The 13788-nt window shown below is 40.4% G+C and overlaps 1 protein-coding gene across 11 annotated transcripts in view; it reads left to right on the top strand.

The window, feature by feature from the left end:
- Positions 1–13788, top strand: part of dmd (dystrophin) — a 2003576-nt gene that overhangs the window by 1450066 nt on the left and 539722 nt on the right. For all 11 annotated transcript variants that reach the window (XM_087992890.1, XM_087992895.1, XM_087992900.1 and 8 more), the window contains one exon: positions 142–291. In XM_087992890.1, coding sequence (XP_087849016.1) covers positions 142–291 — 150 coding nt within the window. The remainder of the gene's footprint in view (positions 1–141; positions 292–13788) is intronic.

Here is a 13788-nt window from a genome sequence, read left to right as displayed (position 1 = left end):
AGTATGGTTAAACATTTAATTTCACATTTTGGCGAACACTAATGTAACACTCTCGAACTATATATGGTGTTCTATGATTTAATTTTGGGTGATTACAAGCCACAAATAGAAAAGCACCTCAATTTTCTGTTTTTTTTCCAGTTTCGCATTGGTGAAATTCCTCCACGGAAAGGGAAATTGAAGCGAATTAATGAGAGTGGAGGAGTGGCACTCAAAAGTGCGACTCTGTTCCCAGACCAACGTTTTAAATTGGAAACTGGTCTCTTGCAGGCCAACAATCGTTGGACTAAGGTATGAAAATAGCTGTAAAAGTCTCACATTTCAGAGAATCTGAAACTTCAGTAAAGTGGCGGGGCTAGTAAGGATTAATTGATCAATCTAGGAGGAGAGAATCAAATGTTAAAAAAATACTTTCTGTTACATTTTCTTGCAAGACAATTATTTTCTTTGATCTGTGTGTGCATATATTTGTGTTGGTGTATACATTTGCAGGAAGGATTTTATTATGAATCAGTATTTCTCATTGACTTACTTTTCCATGTTGGGAGTGCAGAATCGGGCAAGTGGGTTTTGCAAATTGGATTTGGTAGAAAATGTTTCACAAAGCAAGCCCTAGATGTGTGTTTCAGAGGAGACAGGTGTTAATGGGAGTCAGGCCCACTGTTCCAGGCAAAGGTTTAAAGTAACCCCAGTGGCTTCTGGGTGTAAGGGCAGACTATGTGAATGGTTAACCTCAGTGAATTGGGACTTGGTCCCAGTTGGTAAAAAAGCAAAAACAGCTTTCTAGCCTCACACTTGTCTTGGCCCAGCTGCCTAACCATGGTACCTCATGAATCCATCCACCCCCATGACTAATGCCAACATAAGTCCCCATGGCCAATCCCACCTGCAATGCCAATCTATGCTTTTCCATGCACCTCCTCACCCATGATCCTTTCTGACCTCTATGCTAACATGGTGCCAACTTACATGTCTCTGCTCCTCACCCATCCACCATCTTTTTACCCTCATACCCTTCATTCCAATGTACCAGTATCTCCATGAGGAAATCGCATAACCCATATTCAAGTAAAATTAAATAAAATTTCCAGCATCTGTTGGTGAATTCACTATTTAGAAAATAATGAGCATTGATACAAACCCATTTACTATATTTATCTTCCTTCATTACTTAATTCCTTCCTTTAAAAAGGCAAGAATTTGTACTTTTAGTCCCACTTCAAAGATCTTATGAGTAACTGGGGCCGGCAATCATACTCTGAATCGACAGGCATGCCACTGTGATAATGATAGGCTATGAAAACAGCCATGCAGCATAAATCCAATAATTTAACCCCCAGAATCATATCCAACATTCAGTGAAATAGCAAGCAGATCTCTTTACACCGCAGGCAGTTTCTTCATAACTTTGGAGTCCAGGCGTTTTAAGAGACTTAAACATTTATTAGTTCCCTTGACAACTTGACAGTTTCAAATAATTTATCTAATTTTTATACAGATTTATGTTTACTTTTAAGTCTTGAAAGACAATCTCTCACAGGTATCCCTGGATCTATCCAGGCGAAGATGTTTCCACTCGGAGGAGAGACTAGGATCTGAGGGCACAACCTCAGAGTGAAGAGACAACCCAATAGAATTGAGATGAGGAGGAATTTCTTCAGCCAGATGGTGAAAATCTTTGTCACAGAAGGTTGTGAAGGCCAACCTATTAAGACAGACATAGATAGGTTATTGATGACTCAGTGGATCAAGGGTTTTGGGGAGAAGGCAGGAAAATGGAGTTGAAAAATCAATCAGCCATGATTGAATGGTGGAGCAGACTCGTTGGACTAAATAGCCTAATTCTTCTCCTATATCTTATTTGACAAGGCCAATATTTATTGTCTATTATTAATTGTTATTGAATGGAGTGGCTAGCATTGTTCTTTCAGAGGCAAGTTAAAAATCAAGTACATTGTTGTTGGCCTGGAGTCACATTAGCCACACTGGATAAGTTTAGCAGGTTTTGTTTCCCAAAGAACTGTAGTGATCCAGATGATTGTTTTTTACAACAATTGGTGATGGGTTTATGGCAACCATCATTGATGCTCGCTTCAATTTTGGCTTTTAGGAATAGAATTTAAATTCTACCAGCTGCCATGGTTGAAAATAACCCTGCACCTCCAGATTACTGGTCCAATGACATGACCATTCAGGCACAATCTCAGCTGTGGTAATCCAGATGGTGGAGGAGGAGGTATATGGACATCATCATAGAATTGTAGTCAGTTTTTGTGTTTCTGGGCTGTTTTGATTGGTCAGTTTAGGGTCATTTGATTTTGGGGGTAGTGCATTGTTATGGAACAGACCAAACACCCTCAAAATATATTAAGAAGATAGTCTAGACCCTACTTTTTTCTTATTTTAAAGTTCAGTGTAAGGCATTGTATTCTAGATACAATCTGATTGTCCAAACTACCAGACTTGAAATAAAGCACACTTTATTCATGCACAATAATTAAACTAGGGACAATAAAGAAAAGAATTGGCTTAACCTTTTTCTCTATCAAAATGCTTAGCAAAATAATATTAACGTAATGTATTATTCAGTTCTGCTATAATGTGGTAGTTCCATTTTCGTGCAACCCTGTGTGATGAGAAAATCACGTAATAGCAGTACCATTTAAACTAATAGGGCCGGTATCACACAATAACCAATAAACTCTTTAACAGTTTGCACTACAGAAACAGCGTCCCCACTTCGTCATTTGTGTTATTATGAATTCACATTAACAAAATGCATGTTATAGCAGATTGACCTGTAACATCCCATAACACACCCCTGGCAAAGGCAAATTCAGTAAAACGGATAGTCTCATATGCAATTCTAGCAACACAAAGTAAACTCCAGCTTTTGGCTCTAACAGAGAAAAGAATGAGAGCTTCCACATCCAGCCCCAACACCCCAGCTACAACTGCTGCTGAAAAACTTAAACTAAAAATCCCAGTTCTGTGGGAACTTGACCCCACCCATTCAGGGTTCTTCTATTGCTCCAACTTAATAAAACACAAATCCAAGGCCCAACAAGTTGTTGATTTTGTTTCTTTTGGAGCAGTTGGCATATGTAAAACCTTTGAGTGGCTACACAGAGGAGATGTTGGTGCCAGTGACAAATCTGTCCTGACTGGAGAGATTGTATCTATGACGGATAGATTGGAATGGGGATGATAAGAAAAAATGGGATAGCATGAGAGGAGAGGATGAAAGGAGGGATAGAATGAACATGGGCAAATGAAATAGTGAAGTTAGTTAAGTGTGTAAAATTGCAGGGTCAATGTGAAAGCTGTTCTTCCTGCCAAAAGTGGAGATTCACACAGCTTTTATTTAAAAACTTTGAGAAAAAACTGTCCGTTAAATTAAAATTACATGAGTGTTGATTCGATTAGCATAGGTGATTCTCACTGAACTAAGGTTGGCCCTCTGGCTGATGGTAATACTAAACTGCCTCTCCACAGTATTACCGATTATGTTGGACTAATTTCTGTTGTTGTAAATGACCTACAGCAGCTTGTGGATGCTCAGTCTAAGCTGGTGGATCTGTTCTGAATCAATGCTTCTCTCATGTTTGTAGTGCCTCACAACGCAAAGAGGTATGTCCTCAGTGTGAAGAAACTGAGATCAGGTGGTTGTTGTCTGATCAATAAGGCAACACTCCCAATGAGGGCATTGCAGTGATTTATTGAGAGTGTCTTTGTTGTCTCGGTTGACTTTGCATCCACAACACTAAGCAGTGGTCATTCCTCCCAATATAGTCAGGGATGTCTATATCTGTGGCAGGTAAATTGTTGAGGATGATGTCAAGTCAGCTTTTTTCCTAAAATTACTACTTCTGCCACATGCTGAGTGTGGTGGCTATATCACTCAGCACTCATCTAGCAGTGCTGCAACTCAGTGATGCGCATTGAAGTCTCCCACCTCAAATGTGTTGTGTGCCTTTTCTTCTTTCAATGCTTTTATGAAGTGGTGTTCAATATGGAGAACGGATTCATCAGCTAGGGCAATGAGTCCAGACTTCCAAGGCCACTTGTACCTACTGCATATAACTGCGTGACCACTTCTGGTGGGTCTGTTCTGCTGAGGGGATAAGGATTAGCAATCAAGGAGTTGGAACATTGTCTGAAGATATGAAGATACCAGATGGTTGGTTATCTAATTGCAGGCAATGCTCCCTATGAGGACATTGCAGATTTCCTGGGCTAGTGTGTCTTTGTTCTATCTGTACACAAGGTCAATGTCAACTTGTCTGTCCAGTTTTATTTTTCTACTTTTCCTTGATGACTTGATGCATTTAAATGGACTATCAGGCCATTTCAGAGAGCAGTTATGAGTTGACCACAAAAGTGTAGATCTGAATTGATATTTAGCTATGATTCACCCAGGGACAGCATTTCCTTCATTAAAGGGCATTATTGAGTCAAGTAGATTTTTGACAACAATCTGGTAGTTTCACGGTCACTGTGAGGCTAGGTTTTCAATGCAGACTTATTTAATTATCTTTAGTTAAAGTTCTACAAATCCAGAAAATTTGGAACACATTTCATTTCATTATCTTTCAGCATTGATAGTTCTTTTGTTTTCGTTATACATGTGGATCTTCTTGCCAATAGAAATGTCTAAAAAGGGTGCCTTCAGATTGCCTTTGAGCTGTAACAATTGATAATGAGGAACTGTGCTTGCCAATATTTCCAGTGCTTGTTGTATGCGACCTGTTGGGTATCACAATTATGTTAGCAGTTTTCTTATATTTTATGGCACAGAAAATGGATTGATAGATTAGGTTCAGAGCCAATGACCCAAGCCTTTCGTGGTTTGCTGTATAAATATAACACAAATCTTATTCCTGCGCCTTTGTCAGTGAAAAGAGATGAGCTGGATTATTAGAGAGCCAGCAGGGTGCCAGAATTCCCATCTGCCTCATTCATTTAGTACAGCCTTTCAGACTCCTACACTCTGTGTGATGAGCATTTTTGCAAAACGCTGACAGTGGCCTCATCCAGAGCACTTTTTAAATATGGGTATTCAATAATGTAGTTAAATATATGTAACTGAGCAAGCCAATCCATTGTGATTCTAAGTATGCATTCATTGGTTTCACTGTCAATTTTTTGTATGTTTGCAACAGCGAGATAATGCGGGTTAAATTAAATCGTTTTTTTAACATCAGCCACTGAGAGAAGCCTTTAGCAGGTGCGTGGTTTGACTACTCATGTGGAGCGTGAGACAGATGGATGTACAATAGCTGCAATGTACCAAAGTCATAGCAAGATCATAGTTCACATTAAGCTGCTTGTTTTATGCCAGTAAAGATTTCACTTCTAGCCCTATCAGACTTTTCAAAGCTCTGAAACAATCTTTGTTCCAATCCCAGTTTTGCTGGATTTGCTTTTAAAGCGCCACACTACGTACATCATAAAATGAGCAAGAACATTTGGGTTCATAGAATCCCATCAAGGCAGAAAAGGGACCATTTAGCACACTAGTCTGTATCAACCTTCCAAAGAGCATCCCACCCCCAACCTATCCACGTAACATTTCCCATGGCTAATCTACTTAGCCTGCACATCCATAGACACGACAGGACAACTTTACATGATCAGTCCACCTGAACTGCACATCTTTGGACTGTGGAAGGAATCCAGAGCACCTGAAGGAAACCCACGCAGACATGAGGATGTACAAACTCCACACAGTTGCCCGAGGCTGGAATCAAATCCAGTTCCCTGACACTGAGAGGTAACAGGGCTAACCACGGAGCTACCATGCCGCTTTTTCTGTGTAACTTAGAATTATTCAATTGTACTTTAACATTTCTACTTTTTAATCTCTATTTACATTGTATTTATTCACACTTTTAATAGTATTAGGTCTAGTGTATGACAAAAATGTTTTGTCGGGCTTATTGTACTGAGGTGTAAACATTTTATAAGAAAAGAAAATAACAAGTTGGACAACATGTGTAAATTTCTGCATTTGTTTTTCGATTAGTTTCTGCGTTGACATAATTTATTTGTTGCTTCGACAATAAAATTCTTGAAAACCACAACCATGCAATCAGTAGTGTAGGCCAGATTTTGAAAGATTGGCAGAAGTTGGATTATGATGGCCCAGTGTATACACATACCAGGAATGGACAAACGTACTGAATTTTGTGATGTAAATTTCCTGAGCTGTATTTTGAAAATGTTAAATGTACGGAGAGAACCTAACTGGAAATTTGCGGATTTAGCACGTTTGCATACATAGCAAAACATTGCATAATCAAAAATGATAGTAACGCCTGGAAACCAAAGTTCACTGAAGAAGGGAAAGGTTCACTTGAGACAGGAAAGTTGACTATTCATCACAATGACTCCCTTTGAGGTGAGAGGATTGGATGTTCAGCTGAAAGAGGCCTTCGCACTGGGGGCAAGGGGTGGGGGCATGTATGCCAATTTCTAGTGAAAGCTCGCTTCAAGGCATGGAATTGTCTATTAAACCAATGTATTAACCCTGTTGTCATGTACCTTGTTGCAAGTAAGTACAAGTTTGATGGAAGCAATACAGAGTTCAGTTTCTCACTTCTGAGCATTCCTAATTTTTTGCACATAGGATATGTTAATACAGCAAAGGCTGATGTTATCTCAGCCTCTGAGATTTCTGGTTGAAATACTGTTCAGCTTTTTTTTAAGCTTCCTCAGTGGGACCAGCAGTTATGTAGAGAATGATCTGTTCTCCTCAGATCCATATTTCAAGGGTTCCTTTTTGCTTCAAATACTATGAACATCATTGAACATCACAGAGCAAAATCATCATGCCTCATTGCCAATGAGAGACATTGATGCAGGGAACAACATTTCAATGGTCAAATACAACCTGTACATTAATTGAGTGCAAACATTTTAATTTCATGAAGACCTTGGGGTTGATATTAAGAATCCAATTTTCATACATGTTTCATGTGTAAGTCTTTACAACTGACAGGTTCTTGATACTGGGTAAAACTTCTGAATTTTTCCAGCTGCTGTCTCCATTACTCTGGAAAAGGTGTGTTGTCCCTTGAAAACACAGAGGTTATTACTACTTTGATTATATGTACACACTGCTAACTGTCTAATACGATTGCTTAATAAACTGGATTAGAAGGACATGGCTGCATGAAAATCTCATGCTTTCAATTTTTAGTTCTTTCCATAGAACTTAATGCTTTCAATTTTTTAAAAGCATTAAGTTCTGTGGAAAGAACTAAAAAGAATCCCCAGATGTATGGAGCAGATACTTGTGTAGTATGGCAGCCAAGCTTGAAGTTTTGAAAAAATTCGACTAATGACCATCTGTAATACAACATTAGTGGGGAGAGAAAAGCAGACTTGTTCATTCATCTGATCTGCTATTTTGATTATAAAAAAGAGTAATTGGGACCGATTTTGAGCCATGCAGAATCCATTTTGTAGGTATCAGGTGGTCATCAAAGATTTAAAAATCGAGTCTGAGAAGCAAGCACACTTCCAAGAGGTGTAGAACAATACCGTATGAAATGGTTTTGTGTGTATACCTCGATGGCTGATAGCAGGAAGAGATGAGAGGTAAGTATTGCAGTGATGATGCAAATCAGTGAACAATACAAATTTAAAGACACCACTCCCATTTTTGAACTCTGCACCCCAATCTTTACCTACCTTAAACATCATGCAGCTAAATATGACATCAAACTGAATGAAGGACCTCACCACAAGTGTTATTACAAAGAATCATGAAGTACTTGCAGTTTGAATCCTGATTTATTTCTTGTGGTTCCAAATGGTTATGCTTATGGAGGACTCCTCTACTTGGCTCAAATTTGATTAGTCTGCAGGAATAGATCTGCTGATTTGGCAGAGTGTCATCAGCTTAAGAGAAGATCAGGGGCTTGATCCTCAGATTCATTGCCACTTGATGTTTTGCATCAGCGTTTTTGGCAGTCTGTCCAGTGACAAAGGGTCTTTGCTATTGTACACTCTTCAGTTTTTTTTGTAGTCTAGGTTGAATACATCTTCATTTGACTGCCCTGTAGCAGAACCTGTGTGCTGCCCAAACCTTCGGTGATCAGGGACTTAGAGACCATGCTTTCCCCCGTCCAGACTGTTGCGCATTGCGCCTAATCGATTAACATAAGCCGATTTCTCCGGTATCATTGCCTCTAAAATGTGGGCAGTGTCAGTTTCTGAACTGGATGGCTGCAAGTGTAGGTTTGACCAATAATATATTTTCATCTTCACCAGCATCTTTAGTTTCTTCCTCTGACTAGGATGCTTCCAGTTTCAGGATATCTGAAATGGAAAAGGAACAACGATTGGCTTGTGATGAGAAGAGAAGTCAAAGTAAGGAAATGAGTATTTATTTTTCATATAGCTTTTGAGTGAGAAGAAACTTTAGAATGAAGGAGAAGTGAAAAGAGATGGAGACATAGCTTTGTGGCTACATTCATCATCAGTCCTTTCAGCACCGTTTGGCAGCCAAAATCACGATAACACTCCTTCTTGTTGTTGTTAACACATTCTCCTTCATAGGAATTAAATTGTGAAGGTCTTGTCCAACTCCAGATATTCCCTGCTGTCATGTGTGATGTGTCACCACAAAGTAATTGCATCCATGAGTGCCCCACAATAAATTTGGTTATTGCAGCTATCCCTGAGTATGGGACTTGCAACAGTGCTGTGTATGTGAGGATCAGATGAAGCATATGGCCCAGGTACATTTGGAGGCTGTCTCTGTACAGGCCAGAGGCCTTCCCGGCTGAAGTAGGCTAGTACAAAGCAAGAGTTCACGCAGCCAGCAATAGAGTGGCAAATTATCATCAATCCTGACGTATACAACAAATGCCATTGAAGATGTTGGACTTATGAATAATTAATAATTGCTCTCAATTTTCTTCTTGCAAATTATGTTGACATTAGGAAATCACTCATCAGGTCATTAACATGTAAATAGCTCATGCTGCATACTTATTGATGATTTGTTGAAATATAATCATTTTTATCTAAAAGAACACAGACACTTGTTGTACATAATGCCATTTTTGAAAGCTGTCAGTTCCAAACATATTTTGGCATTATATTTCTTGTATCGGAGCATATAACTTTATTCCGCAGCCATTTTGGGCTGTGGGATTTTTGAAAAAGATTCCACAACAGCTATATGTCTAATTTTGACTGCTTTCCAGCAGTTTTATTGTAGATTAAACCTGTCAAATGCTGCAGTCTGTGCAAGATGTTTTTCCTTTCAAGATTCCGTTTACCATGATGTTATTAAATTGATGCTACCATGAGGTAACTGTTGAAGATGCATGGTGCATATGAATTGCACATGAGACTAATCCAAGCAGAAACATTTGCAGAGTGAGGTGTTAATCAAAGTAATGGATCATAGCATAAATTGAAGGGCTGAAGTTTCTGGCAGCTTTCCAAGGCCACCCATTTTGTCGGCTCAGCCTGTGGTCCTGCCTCTCAGAAGGTAACCTCCTAATTGTCCTTCTTGCTGTCAGAGTAACAACGATGGGAACAGGTTTCTGTTCCATCGAGCTCCTACCACTTTAGAAAACATGCAACCTTTCAATCTTTCCAGTGTTTCCAGGATTTTCGTAGAATAGAATAGAATTCCTACAGTGTGAAACAGGCCATTTGGCCCAACAAGTCCACAAAGACCCTCCAAAGAGTATCCCACCCAGACCCATTCCCCCGACCCTATTACTCCACATTTACACCTGACCCAAGCACCTAACCTACACATCCCTGAACACTATGGGCAATTTAACGTGGCCATTTCACCTAAAGTGCACATCTTTGGATTGTGGGAGGAAACCCACGGGGAGAATATGCAAACTCCACACTGACAGTCAGCTGAGGCAAGGATCGAACTCTGGTCCCTGGCGTTGTGAGGCTGCAGTGCTAACTATTGAGCCACTGTGCTGCGTGTGTTCACCTGTCAAAGTTTGTCGCCTGAGTTGTGGAAATCTACCTCCTCGATGGCAAAGTAAATGTGAGCCCTCACCCCCTTATGCGTTGACACCTTTGCCATTCTTTGGCTACCTGTCAAGCCTGTCTCCTCCACACTTTAGATGCTAAGACACTGGACACATGTCATCATCATGCTGGCAGCCCCACCAAAAGAGAGGAACAGACCTCTTCAAGAAAATGGAAGCCTCAATAGTCTGCATTGGAATGACAAATTGCAAGTCCCAATGCTGACATGACTGAACAGAAAACCCACTCCCTGTTGAGGCAGTGAACGTTCACCCGTAACACCCATTGCTGGAAAACAAAGCCCTTGGACTGTGGGGTGGCTCAGTGGTTAGCACTGCTGCCCCACAGCGCTAGGGAGCCGGGTTCGATTTCAGCCTTGGGCAACTGCACGTTCTCTCCATGTCTGTGTGGGTTTCCTCCAGGTGCTCTGGTTTCCTCCCGTAGACCAAAGATGTACAGGTTAGCTCGATTGGTCAAGCTGAATTGCCCCAAGCTTCTGTGGATGTATGGACTATGTGGGTTGGCCATAGGCAGTGCAGAGTTACAGGGATAGGGTAGGGGAATGTGTCTGGGTGGGATGCCCTTTGGAGGTTCCGTGTGGACTCGATGGGCTGAAAGGCCTGCTCCCACAGTGTAGGGATTCTATCAATTCTGTGACTATCCATCAGGTTGACTCACTGGGTTCCCACCTCGATACAGCAGGAGCTGACTTGGTACCCAACTTGTCACTGGAAGCCACCACCTTCCCATCTGCTACCCACCTCCTGAGGTGGTAGTGTGTCCGAGAGCTGTCCTGACGAGGCTCTGCCATGGTTTTTAAAGTCCCTCCAGTATCAAGTTCAATTTCCAAAAGGTCAGAAGAATCTTGCCCATAGAATCAGAAAATCAAATAATAGTTCAACCTGGAAAGTTGCTTGGATGAGCAAGTCACAAGGTGGGTTCATTTATATTCATTGATCACCTTTTACACGGCCCTGCTTTGCAAGGTACTTCCTAAGAGTCTAGTTATCAAACTAAACTCAGCACTTGGCCACATAAGGAGGTATCAGAATTAGTGGTGAATAGTTCCTGCAATGAGTAGAGAGTGATAATGATTTCCAGAGTGAAAATAAAGCTTCTAACCTGGAGGGAATCTGTGAACTTCACCTTTAGTAGAAGGAACTCTTGTTTGTGCTCCTTTTGTTTATAAGCCTCCCCGATTTTGCTCTCAACATCTAACATTAATTAAGCATTACTGGAATACATCCGGGTTTGCTGCCGTAGGTCCATAATGCAATCTCAGCTTCTAGTAAGCTGGCACTGTTGGTGTACCATACACTAGCCTAGATTCTACGCACTTGTAGTCAGTGATTTACCACATGAAACCCTTTCTTTCACTAATCTCTAAACCATTGCGTTGACAGCCTTTGAATCAGTGTCTTCCGTAATCAGCTGTTGTGATTCCCCCATCTTCAAGAAAGCTGTCCTTCTTTTCCTTCAGTGAGAGAATATTTCCATCAATTGAAGAAAAGGACAAAGGTTAGTTCATAGGAGGATGAGTTGGTGCTAAAAGCAACTCTTGCAGAGTATACAGGACACAACACTGAGGAAGAAAGAGATTAGGTTATAACAAAACCTTTTGCACCATCACCTCCAGTAAAGCTACTTGCCACTATGACCCGCCACATGCCTGTGATAGCCAGCAACCTCATTTTAAACCCCACCCCTCGAGTGGACTTCACATTCTTCTGATCGAAGTATGCAGATATTGTGTTCTTTCGTTTCCATTAAGAAAATGTGTTAGTGACAGCCTTGAAAGGTGATTTGAGTATAAGCCTCTCAGGATTATGGATTGTGGGTCACAGGTGATTTGAATTTTAAAAAACCCACAAATGTAACATCACTAATTAAGAAAAGCAATATATGTAAAGCCAGAAACTGTAGGCCAATTTACCTAATGTGTCATTGGGAAAATGTTTGAATCCATTATTGACAAGTTAGCAGCAAGACCCTTCGAAAATCATAATGTTATCAAACAGAGTCCACATGTTTTTGTGAAGAGGAAATCCTGTTTGACAAATGTAACAATCAAATTCGATGAAGCAAAACAAATAAATGTGGTGTATCTGAATCTCCATAAGACATTTGAGAAGGTGCACATGAAAGGCTATTGCAGAAGATGGAAGTGCATAGTGTTGGGATAATACGTTAGCATGGATACAAGATTGGTTAACTCATGAAAAATAGTCCAGATAAATAAGTCATTTTCCAACTGGCAAAGTATAAGTGATGAACCTGTGAAGTACCTCAGGGATCGGTTCGGTCACGTCAACTATTTCAGATCTTTCTTAATAACAATAATGACGAGGTTGACTAATTTGTAGCCAGAATAGCTAATGGAACAAAGATAGGTAGAAGAGCAGGTTACGTGGAGGGAATAAAGCATCTGCAAAGGTATACGGATATGTTTCGTGAGTGGGAAAAGCATTGGAGAAACCTAAGAATGCCCAATCGCAGAATTAGTATGGTGCAGAAGGAGCCCATTCAACTCATGGTGTCTGCACAGCCTCTCTGAATGAACTTTGACTTGGTGCCAATCTCCTGCCTTTTTCTCATTATCCAACACATTGTTTGTATTTAAACAATTATCCCTCTTGAATTCATTAATTGGATATGCTTCCAACACACTTACAGGCAGTGCAAGGAAAGCCATGGCCGAATGGTATTATGGGCACGAGCCCTTCTTCAGGAAGAAGGGCTCGTGCCCGAAACATCGATTCTCCTGCTCCTTGGATGCTGCCTGACCTGCTGCGCTTTTCCAGCAACACATTTTCAGCTCTGATCTCCAGCATCTGCAGTCCTCACTTTCTCCCAAATGGTATTATGACTAGACTATTAATTCAGAGCCCCAGGTTTGAATCCCTCCATGTCAGATAATGGAATTTAAATTCAACTTTTAATAAAAGGAATCTAAAGATGACCATGAAATTGTTGTCATCTGTTGGAAAATTCATCTGGTTCACTAATGCCTTTTCGAGAAGGAAAATGGTCTGGCCCAAATATGACTCCTGGCTCTCAGCAATGTGGATAACACTTACCTGCCCTCTGGGAAATTAGGGACGAGCAATCATTGTTGGCCTCGCCAGCAATGTCCATTTCTCATGATTTTTTTAAAAAATCAATACTACAAAGATCCACGATGTTAAAAAGTGTTTTTTTTTCTGACATTACATTTTCTTCTTTTGCAAATTACTTTAAATGTGTGCCTTCTCATTCTCAAGCTTTTTATGAATCTGAACGGTTTTTTCCTGCCTACTCTACTCAGTCTCCTCATAATTTTGAAAACTACGTCAGATTTCCTCTTCGTCTTATCTTCTCCAGGGAAAATACTCATAACTTCTCAAGTCCATCTTCATGATTTAAGTTTCTCATCCTTTCAACTATTCTCATCATTTTTTTTCTGGACTCCAACATATTCACATTCTTCCTGAAGTGTGGTACTCCGAAGTAAATTCTAATGTGTCTTGTATTGGTTCAGCAAAGCCTTCAAGTTATCGCAACTCTATATCCCTGTTAATAAAGCTTGTAAGTTCAGTTTGACAGAGAGAATATAGCAATTTGGGGAAACTCTCTACTGGTTGGAGTCATACCTGGCACAAAGAAAGAAGATGAAATTCTAAGAGGCCAAACATATCAGTTCCAAAACATCTCTGTAGAAATTCCTCAGGGCATCAATACATTCAGAGATGTTATTTTCCACCTCTGGCCCAGGTGGGCTTTGAAGCTGGGTCC

Source organism: Chiloscyllium plagiosum, unplaced genomic scaffold (assembly GCF_037043375.1).
Source record: "Chiloscyllium plagiosum isolate Xiang-an unplaced genomic scaffold, Cpla_swu_hap1 HiC_scaffold_12, whole genome shotgun sequence".
NCBI classification, from domain to species: domain Eukaryota; kingdom Metazoa; phylum Chordata; class Chondrichthyes; order Orectolobiformes; family Hemiscylliidae; genus Chiloscyllium; species Chiloscyllium plagiosum.
Note: the sequence above shows the minus strand (reverse complement) of the source record. Positions and strands in the feature narration are given on the sequence as shown.